The 22,622-nt window shown below is 38.0% G+C and overlaps 1 protein-coding gene across 6 annotated transcripts in view; it reads right to left on the bottom strand.

Moving 5' to 3' along the window:
• Positions 1 to 1,417: 1,417 nt before the first annotated feature.
• RASGEF1B (RasGEF domain family member 1B) overlaps positions 1,418 to 22,622 on the bottom strand; it is a 630,294-nt gene continuing 609,089 nt past the window's right edge. For 4 of the 6 annotated variants that reach the window (XM_032239801.1, XM_032239803.1, XM_032239804.1 and 1 more), the window contains 10 exons: positions 21,655 to 21,870; positions 21,096 to 21,170; positions 19,639 to 19,734; positions 19,426 to 19,528; positions 16,251 to 16,330; positions 14,798 to 14,893; positions 8,958 to 9,053; positions 8,197 to 8,320; positions 6,352 to 6,424; positions 1,418 to 2,846 (listed from right to left, as the gene is read on the bottom strand). In XM_032239801.1, coding sequence (XP_032095692.1) covers positions 2,822 to 2,846; positions 6,352 to 6,424; positions 8,197 to 8,320; positions 8,958 to 9,053; positions 14,798 to 14,893; positions 16,251 to 16,330; positions 19,426 to 19,528; positions 19,639 to 19,734; positions 21,096 to 21,170; positions 21,655 to 21,870 — 984 coding nt within the window. In that variant the 3' untranslated portion in view covers positions 1,418 to 2,821. The remainder of the gene's footprint in view (positions 2,847 to 6,351; positions 6,425 to 8,196; positions 8,321 to 8,957; positions 9,054 to 14,797; positions 14,894 to 16,250; positions 16,331 to 19,425; positions 19,529 to 19,638; positions 19,735 to 21,095; positions 21,171 to 21,654; positions 21,871 to 22,622) is intronic. The other 2 variants (XM_032239802.1, XM_032239806.1) reach the window with 1 other exon arrangement.

Here is a 22,622-nt window from a genome sequence, read left to right as displayed (position 1 = left end):
GAGCTCTCATAGCATTTTTGCAAACTATTTTTGCAATGCTTAAAAAAAACAGATCAGGGGTCAGTAAACTTTCCATCAAGTCCCATAAAGTAAATATTTGAGGCTTTATGAGCCATGCAGTCTGTTACAAGTATAAGACGCTGCAGCTGTAGCAGAAAACAGCCACAAGAAAATATATAAACAAATATGTGGCCACATTCCAATAGAACTTTACACAAGGACACGGAAATTTGAATTTCAGATAATTGTCACATCATGAAATCTTTTGCTTTTTTTCAACCATTATTACCTTGTGGGCCAGATCTAGCCAGTTGTTTGAACTATAGTAGATGGTTCAACGATAAACATTGTTGCTGTCACAGCAATAACCAGAGGGATCAGGGAAAGGCAGTGTAAGGAGAAAGGAGGCAATATTGTGAAGTTGCATTAATCATGGTTTCTTTCTGTATCTTATGATGTTCTAATATCTTATAAATCTTGCTGGCAGGGAAGAGACTCCAGGACTAGTTAATTCTTGTAGACAGCAAAGGACTGGGCCCCTGAGCATACCCAACTATTGCCAAGAACATAGCCCCAACCTTCCCCTATATCTAACTCTCACACACCAAGCCAATATGGAAATTGTCCTAACTCATCCCAGGCGCCAGGTACCCACAAATGGAGACCACCCCTCCAGCACAGACCCTGCTGGAATTACTCAGACTTGCCAATCTGAAACTGTTGGCTTTGCTCTGCCTTGCCTCCCTGCAGAAACCTGTCAAGGCCTATGCTTTCTTGTTGCTCCTGCTTCTGCCCCCGACTGACACCAGTGCTTCCCCTGTGGCCTGGTATGACATGGCATGTGCCCTTCCCTCTCAGGAAATTGAGTAATATAAAGCTTTCAGTGGCATTGACCTCTCTGTATCACCACTCAGCTACCCCCATAAATTAAAATCTCAAGAGGTATCATGACACGGAAGTGCCTTCCTACTCTCAGTGGATCCCAGGACCAGCAGCATCAGCATCCCCTGGGCCCCATCTCAGACCGACAGAATCTGCATCTGCATGTAAAAAAGATCCCCGGGTATTGAAGTTTGAGATGCTGTGGTGGTGTGATTTAAAGTTTAAGGTCTGGAATTAGAAGGTCCATTTCAAATATTTGTGCCTCTCATTAGCTATGTGGCCTTGCACAAGTAATTATTAATGTATACCCCTTTCCACCCCTAATAAGTAGGTATGAATCTATGCTAAACACTTAGAAAATGCCTGGCAAATGATGCAATCATTCATTTTTAGAAAACAAATGCCCATGCACACACTGCTAAGGCAACTTCCTCAGATACATTCTTAGCCAGTTTCTTGAACTGATCCACTGTGATTATAGCCCATGCCCACCTCCAACAATTCCATCCATAAAAGCAAAGAAAGACGCCACAACTCCTGGCCGCAGAGTGTAAAATATATTGATGGTTGTAAAGGGACAACTTGGGGATATTTTAGGTCTGCTGACATGATGCGCAGCATACATACATGCTCTAGTTTTTGGAACCATGTCATTAAGTTTTCAAATACATCTGTTTTGAACATGGCATTTTGTTTTTTTCATTAGCACAAATTACTACTCTACAGTTTCTCCTAGAGTAAATAAATATAATGGCTGTTTGCAGAGCGACTACAGATTTAGTTAGATGTTTAACAAGGTGAACGATTTCACTATTAGATAACCACTGAGTTAACAGCAAGGTGTTTTTCATCTGTTTTGTTTACTGCTAAGTGGGGGATGGGTGGAAACTTTTCCAATTTATTCTTTGTTGACATCTTTAGTTACCAACACAGACTCCCAAAAGTAATGAAAAATAACAGTCGGTTAAAAAAAAATTAAATTGTTATTAAGCCATGGGTTTTCCCAAGATCCTTAAAGTCAGCTCATTTAAATTTACAAGAGAAAAAAAATAGGCATCATGGAAAACTAAGAAACAAAAAGTTACTGAAAAATACATCTGTAGAACACAGTGGTCCGTTGTAAACAGCTCAGAAGGGGGAAAAAGAAAAAAAAAAAAAAAAAGAAAAATGTGCTCCTAATGTGTTAAGCAGTCCAATGACAAACTCTGCTTTTTTTTTCTTCCTAGTGGCTATTTTCCTACCACAGTGTTGAGCTTCATTATTATATTAAATAACTTATATGGGTAAAAAGGAGTTTGCTAACCAGCAGCCAACTCAAAACCTTGTAGGAGGAGGGAGGAGAAAAATTTACAACACAGCACACACTAAAGGGAAACAAAGTCCACAGTCAGCTTCCAACCAGTCTTACCCCCTGGCAATACTGATTGAGCTGAGGTTTGGAATCTAAACTGGGGGATGGGTGTTAGGGGGGTTTTGATCCCCTCCTTCCACTCCCTTCTTCATTTAAATTAACAAGAGAAACATGGGCTTCCTCAGAGCCAGCACTCAGCTGGGCAAGTCCCATTAGCAGCAAATGTTCAACCAAATTAACAAAACACACACAAAAGAAAACCCCATCCAGGTGCAGAGCTGTGATTCACATGGAAATTCCAGGAGATGAATCATGTGCAGAGCCGGGATTTTTAGAGGATTCTTTCTCAAGTGTCTTCACTGAACATTTCAGTCTCACAAAATCGGAGTCTGTCAGCTGCAGGAAGTAAGTTCTCCATCTGGTCTTGAGCGAGCTTGCTTGCTTTGCTGACCGGGGTGCTCCAGTGACTGCCGGGTCTTCGTAAGTGTTTGTAGTACTAGATACCAGAAAACAAACGCCAGCCCTTCAGTGATCTGCAGGAAGCAGCAGCAGGAGCAGCAGCAGCAGCAGGCAGGCAGCTCCCACGTGTTAAACTCTGCCTAAGAGGCTCGACCTGAGTAATAAAAACAACACAGCCTAAGACAGAATGTAGCAGACTACTTGAACTAGAATGAAAATGCCTTGTGTGATACTAATTTTATCTTTCTTGTGTTTTAAGTTTGATTTTACAAAGTCAAACCAGGAAGAAAAAAAAATCAAAAAGTCCTATTGGCTCTCTGGGAAAACTGCTAGTCACTTAAAAAAACAAACATTTATTAAGGGAGATGGCAAAAGGTTTAACAGATAAATCTATATCTTGAGTAGGTTTATATTATAAAAAAAAAAAATGGAAAGATCATTAATAATAAAGAGCTTTTATGTATGGGTTATCACAGATGGGTTTACTTGGTAGATATAAGCATCTTCACAAAACATTCCATGAACATTGGGAGAGTTTAATAGGTGACAGTAAGGGTGCATGCCATCAGAGGTGTATTTGTCATTGCTATTGATCAATCTACGTGTCTGCAATGAATGCCTCTAGGTCCACCAAGGAAAGCATCTATGTAAATTACTGCCTTTAAAGCTAATGTATAAACGTTTTTAGGTAAGTACAATGATTCCAGAATACAGCCAGCCCTCTCTATCTGTGGGTTTTGCGCCTGTGGATTCAGTCAACTGCAAATCAAAAATATTTGTAACAAAAAACAAGTGTCTGTACTGAATATTTATAGACTTTTTTCTTGTCATTATGGTATAACAACTATGTATACAGTATTTATGTCACATTAGATATTATAAGTAACTAGAGTTGATTTATGGTACAACAACTATTTACATAGCATTTACATTATATTAGGTATTATAAGTAATCTAGAGATGATTTAAAATATAAGGGAGGATGTGTATGGTTATATTGAAGTATTATCTATTTATTTGTTATTTTGAATTTACCCTAACAAGTCATGTTGTATTGACTCAGTAAGATTGATGGCCATACGAAAAGAATATTTCTTAAAACAACAGCAACAAAAAGTTCCATTTTATTATACCAGGGACTTGAGCATCCTCTTATTTTGGTATCTGCAGGAGGTCCTGGAACCAATCCCCCATGAATACCAAGGGATGATTATGCTTCATCTTAGTACCCACTTAACATATGTATCTTGTAAATTATAATAGGCTGTTTGATTTTGTTTTAACTTCTTTGTGGTTGCTATGCCTTGGCCAACACCTGCAATAACCCAGTACCATTCAATTACACTACAGGAGCATGGGCTGGAGAGCAAGATATGGTGTCCAGAGCTGGGGCAAACATTAGGGGAAGGACCTGTGCTTGCCCTCAAGGGGCTTACACAGCAATTGGGAAAAGAACCACAAACACTACACAAACCACATGGCTGGTAACAAGAGAGAAAGATGCCTCCTGAGTGTATGAGTTCTGGAGAAATTCTTTCTAGGGGAAAGGGATGGGGGAGGCATTGGAGCTGGGCCATGAGAACAAACAGGATATGGAAAAGGCAGAGTGTGTGGCTTGAACACCAACACAGATAGGAGCTATTCTTCAAGACTCCTTAAAAAACAATTTTAACGTGGAAACTGTTTTATACCAAAGAATATAACTTTCATTTCAACCAACTGATACGGGAGTGCTGGCGGGGGAAGAGCACAGTCACTTTTAATAATATGGAATGAGAGAAGGAAGTGCTGGGTAGAGAAAGGTGGGTCCCTGGCTAGGGCTCCACCCCCAAGGACCTAGGTGAGGACAGGCATTTCCTGCCCAAATGTTGCATTTCCTGCCCAAATGTTGCATTTCTCAAGACTACCCTGGACCACCAAACCCCTATCCTGGGCCTGTAAAAACCGGAGACCCTAGCAGGCAGACACACAAGTAGCTAGACATCGTGAGGAACACATTGGCAGCAGAAGATGCAAGCAGCTGGCCGTGGAGAAGACACTGAGGAGAGCATATATTATGTTAGCAGTACAGATGTGGGAAGATATTATATAATTCAGTCTTTAGCTTTTAATGTCAAACCTTTGACTTATGAACCTTTCCAATCTAATCACTAGTTAATAGTAATGTCATAAAATAACAGGAACTAGAAAATTTTGTAGGTAGGTATGGATTAATTTAAAATGTCTGGAGACCACAGGTAATGCAGACACCAGTTATCACTTATGTGTAGCCAATCTGTCTGCTTACCAATTTTTTTAAAAATCTACAAGAAAAGTAACAAAAGCTAAGTTATACCCAGGGGCCCCACAAAACTTAATGTTTTTAAAAATATATAAAGGATTAAAAAGGAGACAGATGGAAGGCAAAATATATCAAAAAAGGATAACTAAAAGGAGTAATTCTCAAGTCTTTTATAGAGCAAGATACACATTCTGAGCTCAGCTCATGTTTTGCACATGAATAATATGAAACAGCACAGTGAAATATTTTAATACAAACACAAAGTAATACAAAATTTTAATTGAAATGTGCCACTGCTAGGCACAAAATTATATATTTTATTCATATATATATAATTAGGCATCAGCCTGTATATGTAGGAATATATACAGGCATCAGCCCAACAAACCAGTTACATTCCCATGGCTCTAGGCATCGGCCAAACCTTCTTTATGTTTGTCTGGGGATACAAGAAACATCTTCAATCCTTTACCAATCACCATGATGTCCTAAGGATAAGAATTCCAATGCCTTTATGCCTTATCCCTCATCATGGGAAGGTACAAAGAAGGCCTAAACTTTCCTTTGAAACAAACCCAACCACACAAAACCAAGTATATCTCAGATATCCTGGTTTGTAAAATCTAGCCTAATGTCAAGTATAATGAAGTGTCTCAAATGATTCTTGGACCATAAAAGGAAGAGAAAAAATATGCTTGCAAAGGAAGAGAAAAAATATGCTTGCAAACCCTAGTACAAAAAGGTATATATTCCGAGTTTCTCATTAAAAATAAAATGATAACAATTTTGACTGTATTATACTATTTCTTGGGCTGCTTTTTGCCTATTAAAGTACCTCAAATGCTTAAAATACAAATCTAATCTTATTCTAGTTTTGTCCAAAAATACTCATAAAATAGCAAAAGCTGTAAATCTGAAAAATCTCTAGATTATGTTTAAAGTCCCAACTCTCTCAAAGAGGGGACTGAGATCCACCCATATAAAGCCTACCAGTGCTTTTTTTTTTTAAATCTCAGGTCAAAAAAATTTATGTTTGAATAACTATTCGGAAATAAAGTCTGAACTTCTGATATTTTAGACAAAGAAAATTAGTTAATGCATTTTTTTTTACACCATACTATGGTTCAGTTCCTCATTCTATTAAATAATGGGAGAGAAAAAGAACAGTCACTATATATCTGCCAGTATAAAAAATGAAAGGCAATAAAGCAGAATGACGGTAGTGGGAATTGTGAGCCACAAAGATTTGGTGTACAATAGATGAAGTACACAGGACTTGGAACAGATGCCAGCGGCTTCCCATGTAACACATGTGGCTTTCTTCAAGTAAAGCCAATTTCCTTCAGACTTGGGCAGCAATGAGAAGAATGAGACCCACCTTAAAGACTTCCATCTGTCTTTCTCTATATGATTTTCAGGTCCTTCACTTTCATAAGAAGCCAAGTAGAGAGCTACAATCAACCAAAGGAAAGTGCATTAACATTAAAGCCTTCTCCTGATATATTATCTACCACCATCCATCCCTTGTTCAACTTGAGCCAAACCCCATAGCAAAATACTCTTCAAAATAACAAATCATGACCAAGAAGCTTCAACACAGAATATCACTTTGCCTCTGATGGACTATCTCAATGAAATCCCAAGGGCTTTTAGGCCAAAAAGGCACTTAATTACCTAAGAATGTATGAGGCAAAAAAGCTTATAAAATGCAAGTCATATGATACTATCACACACTCAGACTTACGTTCTTTACAAAGAAAGGCGTGGGAGTTGTTTCCTGGTAGCCTGAGTTGTTTTGTTCTTTGTTTTTGTTTTTGTTTTTTAAACCCTTTACTGGGTAAAAAGCCAGGTTCTCTAGGCCAATTTTCTATCATTCTAATTTTCCTTCCCATTTAAAGCAGAAAGACTCTTCATTTAAAAATTCAAAAGTTTGTTATTAATCCTCTTTACACAGAGATTAAAAACAATCAAAGCCCTTCTGGCATAGGTGATATTAATTTAAAATGTCCTCCTGGCTGGGTGTGGTGGCATAATCTCAGCACTTTGAGAGGCTAAGTTGGGCAAATCGCATGAGCCCAGTAGTTGGAGACCAGCCTGGGCAACATTGTGAAACCCTGCCTCTACAAGAAATTAAAAAAAAAAAAAAAAAAAAAAAGCCAGGTACAGTGGCTCATGCCTGTGATCCCAACACTTTGGGAGGCCGAGGCAAGCAGATCACCTGAGGTCGGTAGTTGGAGACCAGCCTGACCAACATGGAGAAACCCCATCTCTACTAACAGTACAAAATTAGCTGGGCATGGTGACATGCACCTATAATCCCAGCTACTCGGGAGGCTGAGGCAGGAGAATCACTTGAACCCAAGGGTGTGGAGGTTGCAGTGAGCTGAGATTGCACCATTGCACTCCAAGCCTGGGCGACAGGGGCAAAACTCCATCTCAAAAAAAAAAAAAAAAAAAAATCAACTGAGCATGGTGGTGCATGCCTATACTACCAGCTATCTGCAAGGCTAAAGTGGGAGGACTACTTGAGCCCAGGAGGTTTAGGCTGCAGCGAGCTGTGATTGTGCCACTGCATTCCAGCCTGGGTGACAGAGTGAGTTGCTGTCTCAAAAAAAAAAAAAAGTTCTTCAGTCGTTATTGTAAATGCTATCAATCTACAATGAGAAATGTTAATAGGTGCTATTAATTTCTATAATATTAGGATATATAACAAATCAAAATCTCCTATTTTATGAGCAGACTTCTGATGATTTTTTTCTGTATCTATTCAATCACTTTTTCTGCTTCAACTCCCTAATGTTTTAACAGGTCAAAACGTTCCAGTACTTTTTTCAACAGCAGGGTATAGCAATTTACTATCTTTGTTTTTTTTTTTTCTTCAAATTACATTGACTATCAACATAACACAAAATATCTTTGTCTATTCAAGTAAGCCCAAACAAGAAAAAAAAAATTCTTTGATAACCCCATTTGTGCCCATAACTTTGTAGATGTGGTATTATAAAGAATGCTTAAACGCAGAAACATACTGTTCATAGGTGAATATTATGTGCAAATATTTTAGGGACAAATCATACATTTTCTGTGAAACAGAAAACTCTTAACATGGAACAGATCAGAGGACATGCCTCATTAATATATGAGTAAACAAAGCATTTCTATACTAATTTCCTCAATAAAGGATTTGGGGATGTTAGCGGTAGCTCCCATTGAACGGCCTTACCATCTTCACTGAAGACTGGTACTGTGAGTAGATACTGCAAGACCTTCCGGTCCCTCTCAAATGGACACTCCACTTGTTTCCAGGTCATAAATTCACTCACTTGTTTGGCCAGTTCCCAAAATTTCTGGAAGGTAATTTTAAAAAAGAATATAAAGGTGATCATAAAAAAAACTATGAACTTGGGAGAGGCAATTTCATTTGAAATGATTCCTTTTTTTTTTTCGTAAAGAGACAGTGTTTGATTCTGTCACCAAAGCTGGAATACAGTGATACAATCATAGCTCATTGCAATCTCAAACTCCTGGGCTCAAGCAATCCTCCAGCCTCAGCCTCCCAAGTAGCAGGGACTACAGGTGCAAACCACCACAACTGGCTAATATTTCAATTTTTTGTAGAGATAGGGTCTCACTGTTACCCGGGCTGGTTTCAAACTCCTGGCCTAAAGCACTACAGGGTGAGCCACTGCAGCCAGTTCCTTTCCGGTATTTAATCTTCTGAATTATATGGTTTTCTTAATAAAACTATATTTGTGAGGTATAAATATTTACTCAAATTCCCCCAAATAGTAATAATCATCATCATAATGGTGCAGCTGCTCTCTTCTACTTGCTATTGTTAATTTCTTGCAAAATAATACAGAAAGAGATAATTTGTACTGAAACTGCAAAACTGGCTTTGGCTGCCTGGCCTGGAATGCAGTGTTGGAAAAGCTGCCCCTATCCTTGTGCTCGAATTTTTGTATCCTACTTTATCACACTCACCTCAAAATTGACATGGCCATTGGGAAGGCGGTTGGCACAACCCTCATTGAGGAAATAAATATCTTTGATTAAGAGACTGAAGAATGGTATCACAATCTAGAGGAAACAAAAGATACTGGTTTGTCTGGGTAAACAAATATTTAGCCTCACATAAAAGAATACATAAGACAAATGAACAACATTAACTTCTGATTATATGAAAGGCCACAAATAATTAAGGTTCAGTGTTTTGTTTCTTACACAACTGCAGTTTCTTCCCTTACATTATTTTGCTTACAATACAACTGCTATTTATAACCAAAGGACAGCAAGGACAAGTATTCATTGGGAAGTGAATAGGTTAGTACTTTTATTACAATTTTTCCTAAATTTTCTTAATGCAGTAGTATGCAATAAAATATGAAAACTCTAGCTATTATAAAAGAAAAAAATACCTAACAGAACTCTGGCCTTCATTTAGCAACCCCTCAGCAAAATGTTAATGGAATATCTATCATTGCAGGCACCAATTTTTATTTTTTTAGAGACAAGGTCTTGCTCTGTCACCCTGGCTGGAGTGTGTTGGTGCAATCATTCCTCACTGCAGCCTTGAATTCTTGGGCTCAAGTGATCCTCTAGTCTCAGCCCAAGCAGCTGGGACTACAGACACATACCACCACACCCAGCTAATTTTTTAAAATTTTCTGTAGAGATAAGAGTCTCATTAGGTTGCCCAGGCTAGTCTTGAACTCCTGGGGTCAAGCAATCCTCTTGTCTCACCTCCCAAAGTGCCCAGATTACAGGCATGAGTCACCAAGCCCAGCCATGTACCAATATTTTAAGATGCATGATCCATCTCCCTGCTAGAAGCTGTACTACTTATTATTACATGTCTACATTTAAGATAAACTTTTTTTTTTAGATGGACATTTTATTTACTCTTGAAGACATTCCTCAAGATAATGTGAGAGCTCAAGGTTTTAGAATAGTTGCTACAAACTTTCTACTGTAAACCTGTCCTGTGTATGACAGAACAAGTTAGCACCTGCTCTCATGGGAAATCACCTAAGAAGTACCTTGCACAATATGTTTTGAGACAAATGTGCCCCAGGTGGAGGAGGAAATATGAATGTATAAATTAAAATTAATGGTTGTTTAAAAACAATAAACCTTTAAAAACACTTTCCCATCTGAATTATTTAGCTTGATGAGATGGCATTTAATTAATTAACCTAAAGCAATAATCTCACAGTAAGTACCTCAAATCATACGAAACCCACAAGAAACAGAGATAAAGGCTCACATACAGTAATTTCCATTTTCTCTCAAATTTCAACATATTTTTGAAGACTCTAAACTTCCTACAATGTAAAAATGCACTAAACACCGATTGTGCGCCTATCTTGTTTCCCCAAGGTCAGATCTTTGAAGTTTCCTAAGCTTATGACTCAGGTGGTACTTCTATATAAAGTGAACAGGAAAACATACTTTGGGGCTCCCACACAAAAATATTAAGTATCTGGAAAACATGCTTTTGGGCTCCCACACAAAAATATTAAGTATCTATTCCCTTCTAAGGAAAAATTTAGATTTTCCCCAAAGTCATTTAAAAAACAAGTTTTGATTACTTTCGTTTCACTGATTTCTGAAAATAACCAAAATGCATCTTCAGTTTCAACATCTCACCTAAATATAGTTTTAATTGTTTATTATCTTTGAAAGTCTCTAAAGCCACATTAATAAAGATCTCATTACCTTTCCTTCTAATATGATTGTCTATTTTCCATTATGTTCGAACTAAACAGCATAGTAGCAATAATAAAAGTACAATTGAACCTTGCCTCCGTGAAAGACTATTTGTGAATGGAAATGGTGGACTTTGGATGCTGCCAGACAACAGTAAAAAATTTGGCTTCAGAATTTACTGGTGGTATAGGCTAGGAGCTGGCAAACTGGCCCTCAGGCCTCTGTTTTATGACCTAGGAGCTACACATTTTACATTTGTAAGTAGCTAAAAAGTCGAAAAAGTATTTCAAGATGCATGAAAATTATATGAAATTCAAATGACAGCAGCCATAGAGCTTTATTGGAAGACAGCCGTACTCATTCATCTCCATACTATCTATGTCTGCCTCCATGCTACTGTATCCAAGGTGAATATGCACTTGGAGGATAATAAGGATGCATCATCATAAGACAGCCCCAGGGAAATAAGAAACTTATAATCAAGATGTAATATCTGCATATTGTAGCAGCTTTTAAACAAGAACTTTATTTCTGTGTTCCATTCTTTGGTGCTGAGCTGTGAGATCACGTGGTGTTTCTTATTGATGTTTAAACTTCTCACAAATTCACACAATGTGCCTATAGCTGGATTACAAATTCTAGGTGGCAGAGGCTATACCTTACATGATTTTTGCATTCAGGGGTGCCTGCAAGATTCTTCACTATTGACTATCTCAATCACTCGTTCATTGAAATAGAAATAAAACTAATCTTACTTAGTTATAACTTTTAAAATATTGTGTTTACTGTTCTGTTCCTTATGCCCATATGCAAGAAAGAAGTCTCACAAGTTTCAACTTCTCATTTATTCATGGATAACTGCCTTCAGATCTGTAGCCCCAATACAAATCTAATATGTTGAAAAATCAGATTTTAAGGTCTTCAGATTTCCATGAGCTAAGTGAATGTGCACATTATTAGTAGGAGAAAACAAAAGTTTATTTTCCTGAAGGTCTTGTCAATGATGTTTTTAGTGGGAGAACTCCTCAAGTAATACTATTTTCGAATTTCCTTTCAAAATATTCTTAATTCAGAAACCCAGCTACTATACCATAAGGGTTTTACCAGTTCCACACCTAGAAATGAATGCTGATAAACAGGACCAAGTAAGTTCACAGGAGCAGAATTGGAATGGCAAGAGGATAGAAAGCCATGTAATCATATGAGGAATGGTTAAAAATCTGGAGACAAAAGTACCCACAAAAAAACCCCCAGCTATTTAAAGAACATTTAAGGGCTGCTGTGTGGAAGACACACTTGATTTGTTCTATATTAGGTACCCAGAGATATGCCACACAACTTGAGATTTAAAAGAATACTAAAGATTCTATTACTCTAGTTAAGTAGCCAGCAACCCTGTAAAATAGTAAATTGCTTTGGAATAAAGTAAGTCCTCCCTTAGCTTGAAAGAGAAAAAAGAATCTCAATTTTCTTGAATAAAAGATGGATTTAACTAGAAATGCTTTCATTCTTAGTCTTTGAGACTAACTGTAAAAAGAGATGGCATTTTTAAAAAATAGCTGTGATTTTTTTTTTTTAATTTTACTACATTTACAAGAACGTGCAGGTTTGTTACACAGGTATACATGTGTATACATGGTGGTTTGCTGCACCTATCAACCCGTCATCTAGGTTTTAAGCCCCATATGCTTTATTAGGTATTTATCCTAATGCTTTCCCTCCCCTTTCCCCCCACCTCCTACTGGCCCCAATTATGTGCTGTTCCCCTCCCTGTGTCCATGTGTTCTCACTGTTCAACTCCCACTTATAAGTGAGAACATGTGGTGTTTGGTTTTCTGTTCCTGTGCTAGTTTGCTGAGGATGATGGTGTCTAGCTTCATCCATGTTCCCGCAAAGGACAAGATCTCATTCTATTTTATGGCTGCATAGTATTCCATGGTATATATGTACCACATTTTCTTTATCCAGTCTATCATTGATGGGCATTTCGGCTGGTTCCATGTCTTTGCTATTGTAAATACTGCTGCAATAAACATATATGGGCATGCGTCTTTATAGCAGAATAATTTATATTCCTTTGGGTAGACACCCAGTAATGAGATTGCTGGGTCAAATAGTATCTCTAAATCTAGATCGTTGAGGAATAGCCACACTGTCTTCCACAATTATGTAAATTATGTTGAACTTATTTACATTCCCACCAACAGTGTAAAAGTATTTCTATTTCTCCACAGCCTCACCAGCATGTATTGTTTCTTGACTTTTTAATAATCGAATGGTTGTGATTTCATTTGTTTTATGAACTACAGAGGAAAATTTATATGTTCGTGTAGAACCTGTTTAAAACAAAACTAAACTAAAGCAGATGCAATTTATTAAATGATGTAAAGGGTAAATACTTGGGACTTTTTCTAGAAAAAAGAGCTTGGAATTCCACAACTGAGATATTTTGGAGGGGTTGCACTTCAGAATTTCTTTGGCCAACGTTGCAGCTCCCCACTCACAGATATGATTCCACAGCCTCCTCACTAAGGCAGAGCCCACCAAGCCCTCACTGAAGCCCATGCAGACAGAGCCTTGCCCGCCCTGCATCACGGAGAAGGGGAATGAGGCCACGTACAGCCCCTTCAGTGGACTTACTTATCAGTGTGCTGCAATCCTCCCACATGTGCTCATTGTCTGAAGCTTTAAAGACCTCTTATTAGATTTTTTTCTCAATCTAATCACAAAAGTACTGGGATTGGGCAAGTAAAACTTAAAAGGTGGCAAACGCTATAAGGCTACAGTAAGACTATCACCTCTGCTTCATACCCTGTCTGATCCTGTGTCTTTATTTAAAGAAAAAAAGTTGAAGTATTTACAATATCCCTCAAACATTATTAGAACCGCTATTTCGGCCGGGCGCGGTGGCTCAAGCCTGTAATCCCAGCACTTTGGGAGGCCGAGGCAGGTGGATCACGAGGTCAAGAGATCGAGACCATCCTGGTCAACATGGTGAAACCGCGTCTCTACTACAAATACAAAAATTCAGCTGGGCATGGTGGCGCATGCCTGTAATCCCAGCTACTCAGGAGGCTGAGGCAGGAGAATTGCCTGAACCCAGGAGGCGGAGGTTGCGGTGAGCCGAGATCGCGCCATTGCACTCCAGCCTGGGTAACAAGAGCGAAACTCCGTCTCAAAAAAAAAAAAAAAAAAGAACCGCTATTTCAGATCTGATTGAAAACAGATTTATTGAAAGTGGGGGTTTTGTGTTTATTTTTCTTTTGGATCATTGAGGCTGAAGCTTTTTCAGGGGAGGTGATTGGGAAGCCGTGAAATATTTTTTACCTCATTTTCTTTTATTTGTGGAAGATATAGTTTAAGTTAAAAGATGGACGGACTCTAAACCAAAAATAACCTCCATCAAGCAACCTTCATTAACCCAGTTACCATAACTAAGTATTCACTTCTCGAATAACATGACTGCCAAATGTTGAAACAGCTTATCCTTCCTCTGTAAGGAAATCTGACAACAAAATATGCCAAGAAACGACCCTCAGAATCAAGAATATGGTAGACGCAAGATGGCACTAACTTGTTTAAGAGTAGGATAGAGTGAGAAAGGACCATTAATTTCTCAGACATTACCCCTGTACTTTTTCTGCTACCCCCATAATCCAATTAGTAACTGCAAGCCTAATGCTATAGCAACTAACCTACTTTCTGAAAATAAATGACTTAACCATGGGAGGTAAGCTAATTCTTTTAAGAGAAAAGGTTACATTAAGTCAGCTACCTTGCAGAGCTTAAATGTCTATTTTCCATTAAACCAAATTACTCTCTAATGCTATTAGTCATCTTCACATATGACTTAATGTATTGCTTGAAACACAATTAAGAGGCACTACAGAATAATTATTTAAGTAATGTAATAATAACACAGCAATATCCAGTCTAACAAACTTTCTGGTAGCATTCTCCTTCTCTGTGTGGCAAGTGTTATCATATCTAGAGTATACATATCTCTCTCTTAAATCTCAACAAGTAAAAAACCTTCCTTCAGTATAGTTCACACAGCATTACAGCATAAAACACAGCAACTCTACCATAAGAAAGACACTACCTTAAGTGCATACCTTTTCTCTGCTACTATGAGCAGTTAAAGACCTTTGGGCTGCTCCACGAAGAGCTGTTCGATAATTATAGAAATTGCTTGAAGGGTCCATCTGATGCTATAGATAGAAGAGAGAAGAATATTAACTTATTTACTTATTGTAAACTTCTGTATTGCACATTTAGCTATATACAAAATAAGTTAGGAAACTCAGTAGGAATATGATTTATCCTTCTCATACACACAAATGCAAATGACACACATTATACAAGTGTTTTCTTTCCTGAGTTTTGGTGTAATTATGCAAGCTGATGTCAGCTTCATTCATGTTAAACCTAAGCCGCATTCTTCTAGGCTAATTGTTGAGCTTAGACGTAAAACTAATAAGAGTCAAACATCAGCATCAGAAACATTTCCTGGTTGCATCTGAAGGCCAATGGGCCTGTTGATGGTTAGCCATGTATAGTGACCCAACCCTCTGTAGTGACAAATCATACACAAAAAATCAAAGCACACAGTTTTGCAAGAAGAAAAATAAATGTATTAGGTAGTATGAATAGATCATATATAATATATGTAATTATAATTTCCAATTTGGGAGGAAATTTGAGAAAGAACACTTCCTTATTATCTCTAAAGCTGGTGATTCAAAGCACTGACACACCAAAGTAGTGCTGAGATGAACGTGATTCAAATACACAAACTCTTGTACACAATTTTGTTTCTTTTTTTTGAGACAGGGTCTCACTTTGTCACCCAGGCTGTAGTGCAGTGGTGTGATCTTGGCTCACTGCAGCTTCCACCTTCCAGGCTCAAGTAATTCTCCTGCCTCAGCCCGGCAAGTAGCTGGAACTACAGGCATATGCCACCATGCCTGACTAATTTGTTTGTATTTTTCATAGAGATGGGGTTTTGCCATGTTGCCCAGGCTGGTCTTGAACTCCTGAGCTCAGGTGATCCTCCTGCCTCAGTGTCCCAAAGTGCTAGGACTACAGGCGTACGCCACTGCACCTGGCCCAAAATTCTTACTATCCTCAGAATTATAAGGGAAGGGCTTTTTTTTCACAGGTCAGCTAAATTTGCTGAAAGGATGATGAATAAATGTTACTACGGGGATAAGGAACTCTTGAAGATAATGAAGCTAAGAGGCTCACAGTGAAGTAAAACTCTCAACTGCTCAGGACCAAAATTCCATTCTGGCATTTAAGGTGATGTGAGTGACAGGTCACTATTTCCCCAATTAACCTGCAGATGTCAATTAACCTTCAGAATGGACATCTCTACCTATAAAACAACTAGTACAAAACCTGATTTATTTTCTTCTCCAATTCTACCCACTTTCCTTTCCCTGGGTCTGTAAGGATAGATAGGCTTTTTCCTCTGTTGTAGTGTCTGATGAAGAGGCAAGACACATAAAAGAATCCCACTTTCCAAGTGTAAAGTGTTACTTACAGAAAAACATCAGCTTTACATACCTCAAGAATGTCAAATTTTGCAGTCTTCACTTTGGCCCAAGTTTTTTTTAGTCGAGAAACTGGGCTCATATTCATACCAGCTTCCCATTTGAAATGGAGGGGGAGAAAAAAGGAAAATTCAAAGAGAGAAATAAGAAAAACCTTAAACATATACTTCTAAAAAGTATTCATTACTAAGTGAGAATTCTAAAATTAGTAAATAACAAACTCCAATTTTATAACTTTTTTTTTTTTTGCAATTCTCCCTGAGTCGAGGAACAGCATAAATGCTATCATTTACTCTGTACAGAGGTGAACAGACTTTCTCTATAAAGGGAAAGATAGTAAGCATTTTAGGCTTTGCAGTCCATATGGTCTATGTCATCGCTACAAGACACTATCACTGTGGTGCAAAAACAGCCACAATCCAGTTATGTAGATAACTATATAAACAAATGGTTATGGTTGTGTTCCGATGAAACTTTATGTGCACTGAAATCTGAATTAATCTTACAGTCACATTAGAAATATTAATACTATTCTTTTAATTTTTTTTTGATCATTTAAAAAGATAAAAACCATTCTTAGCTCACTGGCCATAAAGAAATCAGTGGTGGGCCATATTTGACCCACAGGTTGTAGTTTGCTGACCCTTGACCTAGAAACTAATGTGTCAACCATGCTTTGCGTATGTTATCTCATATAACCCCTTAACATTCCTACGAGAATATGCCAAAGTTCCATGGAGTAAGAAATTTTCCCAAGGATATCCAGTTAACAGGTAACAGAGATGGAAGCTCACACGGAGCTACCATAATCCACACTCATTCCACGCCATGCTGCCTCTCCTGAATGATACTTTATGTACTATAACTATTCAGAAAAATATTATAGGGGCTGTTGTACAGAAAAGGAACCCACACTAGCCTAAATGAGTACATATACTAATTCCATGCCACCCAACATTCATATTTTAAGGACCAGAACTGGGAGATTTCTTCCTAACTGAGGTACAATTTACATACAAAAAAATATACAGATCTTAAACACATAATTGGATGAATTTTGACTAATGTATAAGACCGTGTATCATTACTCCAATCAAGGTACAGCAGCACATTTCATCATTGCAGAAAGCTCATTTGGACCCTCTTCTGGTCAAGCTCCACACCTCCCCACCACCACAGAAATCAGTGGCTGCCTAAAACCACCGATTCTTTTTGCCTATCCTAGAACTTCGGATCAATGAAATCATACCATACCTACTCTTGTGTCTGGCTTATTTTGCACAACATGATTCTGAAATTCATCCATGTTACTTATATGTATCAATTGTTCATTTTTCTTGCTGAACAGTATTTCATTATATTAATATGCCACAATTTATTTAGCCATTCATTTGTAAACGGGCATTTGGATTGTTTTCAATTTTGGGCAATTATGAATAAAGCTCGGTTCTGTTACAAATCTTCCTGTGGACATGTGTTTGCATTTTTATGGAGTAAATAGGTGTGTGCAATATTACATTACGGGTAGAAATATTTAAGCTTGTAAGAAACCACTGAACAGTTTTCCAAAGTAATAGTACCATTTTATACTCCTGCCAGTAATGTATAATAAAAGCCCCACTTGTTCCACATCTTCAACACTACTTGGTGTAACCAATTTATAAAATTTCCTTCATTCTAGCATGTGAAATGATGTTAATATTTTGCTTTAATTTGTATTTCTGATGACTAATGATGTGGAACCCCATTTCAGATACTCATTAGCCATTATTTACAGTATCTTCTTGCACGGCATATCTGTTTCAGTCTTTTGCCCTTTTATTTTTCACTGGGTTATTCGTCTTTTTATTGATTTGCAGGATTCTTTGTAGATTCTGGATACAAGTTATGTGTCAGCTCTATGTATTACAAGTATTTTCTCCGATGCTATTGCTTGCCTTGACATTTTCTTACTAGTATAAGAGGGAAATTAAGCAATGTATTATCTAGACTGTGGGCCTTTCAGTCTCTGATTCAGATAATCTTTCCGCTTGCTATTTTCATGAAGCTAGTCAGATAAATAATGAGAAAATGAGCTGAGACTTGGCCAGTAATTTTATGGGGGGGAGAGAAAAGGAAAATGATATATATAAAAAAATAGAAAAATAAATTTAGGTCAAGATTCTTGAATTAAATTTGGTAGACTCTCTAGCTTCAAATTGATCCTCCAAAAAGACCTCAACTCCCTTCTTTTTTTTAGACTGACTCTCACTCTGTCGCCAGGCTGGAGTACAGTGGCCCAATCTTGGCTCACTGCAACCTCAGACTCCCTAGTTCCAAGTGATTCTCCTGCCTCAGTCTCCAGAGTAGCTGGGATTACAGGCACATACCACCATGCCCATCTAATTTTTGTATTTTTAGTAGAGACAGGGTTTCACCATGTTGGCCAGGATAAAGTGATCTGCCCGCCTTGGCCTCACAAAGTGCTGGGATTACAGGCATGAGACACCATGCCCGGCCTATTCTTGTATTCCAATGTATACTGGGCACCTACAATTTGTAAGATGGCCATATAATTGATCATACAAACTAGGACACTTTTTAATGAAAGAGCTATTATCAATAATTATGGCAAGACAACAGGTATAAATTGGGACAACCAAGACATGTTGTTATAACACATCTTGTATTTATAGAATGAAAGGAAAGAAACATGGCCTCTGATTTAAAACCTCCACGACAAAGAGGGGTGAGTTTGTATACCAGAGTATAAGGTCTGTGGGTGATAAGGACTAGAAGGCTGAACAGCTAGAAAATGTGCCAGTTTCTTAGCCCACCCCCTTGTCCAAGGAATCAGATAATTTTGTCTTGGATCATTATTTCTATACTACTTGATATGCAAGATGCCCAAACACTTTTTTAAAACTATTTGTTTAGACAAATATCTTACCTATAAGCCTTTGTAGATGATGAATATTTAGCTGAGGTTAAGTTAACTTAAAACATTCCAATAATTCTTGCATACTTAATAAAGATTATACAAATACTTGTACCCCCTTGACTATTTAAAGCATTTTGGACATTCTGAAATAACTCAGTATTAAAAACTACAGTCTGTATTAACAAAACCATATTATTTGCAAATTTTCCAGGGTCATTTTACAGGATCTATAAAGATAAAGGACATGTATCCTCCACAAAATACTCACAGATTATCGCCATCAAGGAATTGAAGTTGCCAATGTTAAAACACTCCCGAGCTACATCAATGAAATACTCAATCATTCTTGCTCGGTGCTTTTTCTTAACGGGCTGTGCAGAAAAAGACAATAGAGGGCAGTTACCCAGTACGAAGGCCCAACAGTTCTAAAGTATGAAAATATAATACTAAGAGCTAGGAGACAGAAAACTCATTTCCTCACCATGCAGATTTCTGTAGCAACCAAGTAGCTGAGGCGGTTAAACCATTCCACATAAGCTTCTAAGTTTCGTGTTTTCTTCCGTTCACTGTAGCAACTCTTTACAGAAAACAAAGTAAACAGATGAGTTAGAGAAAAAAAGAATGCATTAGGCTCTCATTTTGTAAAATACAAACCTTTATTCTCAGTTTATAGATTAGGAAAGCTTTTTAGAACAAGAGAAAGAGAAAGACAACCACTAGCATTCTTCAATATCCTTACAGAAATATCGAAGTCATTTAGGATTGTCCAGTGAAACACCTGAGGTCTAGAAATATACTCTGATGCATTTACAAAAGTGTCCTTACCTCCCTTCCCAAGAAACTAAGTTAGTCTGGATTGTGTCTTCAGAAACACAATTCAGAGGAAGAGTTCTGGCTGCATTACAAAACAATCTTGACCCAGTTAATAGAGTGCAAATACCAACTGCTATTAACACAGCAAAAAGTGGCTAAGAGTACAGAGCAGAAAGCTTTCTCTTAAAATTAAGCATAGGACAAAATTTTAGGACATGATGTCGCAACAAACTAAATATCTTCCAAGTACATAAACAGAAGTCTATGCCATTATGGTCTTTAGCAGGGTGAGTAACACATTGTTCAAAGGCAAAAAAGTTAATCTCAACTTGAAGTTCAAGGGCAGCTTGAAGAGGCTAATTACAGCCCTCTTTCCTTTCTTCCAAAAGAAACAAACAAAAAGTCCACCAGCTTTCTACTGCAAAACAAATTCTTCACTTCCTGTATTGGGAGAAACTATTCTAAGATTGGAAAACAGCTGCTGCTCCTATTCCCAGAAGGGGGCTTTCATCCGCGGGTGTTGGAGTCTTTGCCTAACAATTCAAAATGCTTCCAGGTCACTGGTAGAAAAACATTCTTATATGTATACATTAATTTGACAGTCCACGCGCAGCATTATTTTCTTTAATAGTGGGCTGCCCCTAGGCAATAATCTCATGAGAAATTCACCTTAAAACAAGAGGCAAAGCAGTCAAGCCCCTTGCTCAGCAAGCTGGATGTGCATCCTGTCTTTCCTGCACCTGCTATTGTTGAATCATGGGCAGAACCTTCTCTCTTATTTTCTTTCTGGCTTCATCTGCTAAAACCATTATGCTTTCATCTCCTACTTTAATCATTACAAATGCCTGCATCTACTTGCTGTAAAGGTCTTATTAAATTTCCCAATAAGGAGGAAGAAGAGGCTACAAGTCAGTGACGGGGCAATATTATAAAGGAGCTTGGAGATCTCACTCAAGAAAACTGTAATGAATCAGACATGGCTGATGGAAAAAATAAATAAATAAACTTCCTGATTTTGAAATCTACAACAAAATATACTTCTAACTTCTGTCCCTTATACCCACTATCACAGACTGAGAAATTCCATTTCTGGTTTCAGGGCTGACCTTTGGGTAGACTGATTACCTTGTCATTATCTAAAGGGTCCTTCTGCACGAACGCCTGAACAAATTCTTCTGGCCCAATATAATTGAGCCTCTCCTGAAACACAAATGCAGTAGGTCAACAGTATTAAAGAAAATGAAAAGGACTGTCAACTCCCTCTATGACTTTTGGTACCTTTCCCATTTTTTAATGAAGATTATAAAATAAGCCTTTAACCCTGAATACTTTCATCACCTTCAAGATCTGAGCAGAGGCAATTTTCTGCTTGGGTCAATGTTCCACAAAATAGTGAAAGACTGAGTGGGTTTTGGAAAAACTGATTAGAGACAGAAGGTTAAGGAGATCAATAAACTCTTTACTCTTCAGCCTTCTTTAGTGTTTATTTACAAGTGAATTCCCAGAATATCAGAAGCCTTCATATTCAAATCCATAAACAAAGTATGTTTCGGCTATCTCATATGGTTTCCCATTTGGATTTTTCCAACCTCTCCTGTGACATTACTGCTGACAAATACATCGTCTGGTTGCCAAAGCAAAACACATTTGTGGTTGTAAAGGGCAAGGATAATAACAGCCTTACCAGCTCTATATGAGTCAGCTGCTGGGCCAACGTGTAAGGGTCGTTGCAGATGGTAATGATATCCCTTTGTATGGACTGTGGCTTGGTCTTGAGAACTGTGAGCCGATCTGTGGATGTGGAGCTGATTTTTGCCAGGACTTCTTCGTACTGGCTAAGAGTAGCAAGTTTGCGGATCAGACACTGCATCATCTGCTGGGCATTCTTTCTGTATGTCTGCTAGGGAATAAGCAAAGAATTACATCTGTGCTCCGCATGTCTGGTTTTGCCACCATGCAAACTCAGAGACTATGTCCTCAGATGATTGTACCTGGACGTTGGAGAATAAATTTGGTTAAGGGCAGTTACAGGAAGATTCAGCTGGCTCTAACAGTTTAAGATACATACATAAGGCATCTGTTCAAACCTGTAAGGTTTATTTCTTCTTTGGGGTTGCCACTGAGAGTACAATTCAGGTTGGGCCACGAAAACACTACAGTGACAATTTAGATTACCCCTTGAGGGAATCCAGTATGATGAGTACTAACTGTAACTAAACATCCTCTGTTCCAGCAAAGAAATACACCTATCAGTTTACTTCTGGTGGGCTGGAATACACTGTTCACAAGTCAATGCATCCTTCTCCTAACACTTTTTCTTTAGGGCCACCCTCTTGATTTCTCTAGTCCTATCATCCCCAATCTCATCAGTCTGGCTACCTAACAGAAACACACCATTACTTCCCACTCATCCTTCAAACCACCTTCTTGACTTACACATAAAACATAGATTACCAGGAGGGAGAGGTAGATATTCATTTTTGGTATTTGACCTCTACTTGGCTCATATTCATTTCTTTTGTATTCATGACTATTAATGTTTACAACCAAATTCTTCCACGTGGCAATTCTCCCTGTAACACTATTCTCAGGGGCCACCTTGTTTGCCACTTCATAATGCTATAGCCACATTCTTAAGAGAAACTGGTTTAA

The sequence above is a fragment of the Sapajus apella genome, unplaced genomic scaffold (assembly GCF_009761245.1).
Source record: "Sapajus apella isolate SASKATOON/1434 unplaced genomic scaffold, GSC_monkey_1.0 scaffold45, whole genome shotgun sequence".
In the NCBI taxonomy this organism is placed as follows: domain Eukaryota; kingdom Metazoa; phylum Chordata; class Mammalia; order Primates; family Cebidae; genus Sapajus; species Sapajus apella.
The sequence above is the reverse complement of the archived record's forward strand: the minus strand, read 5'-3'. Positions and strand labels throughout refer to the sequence as shown.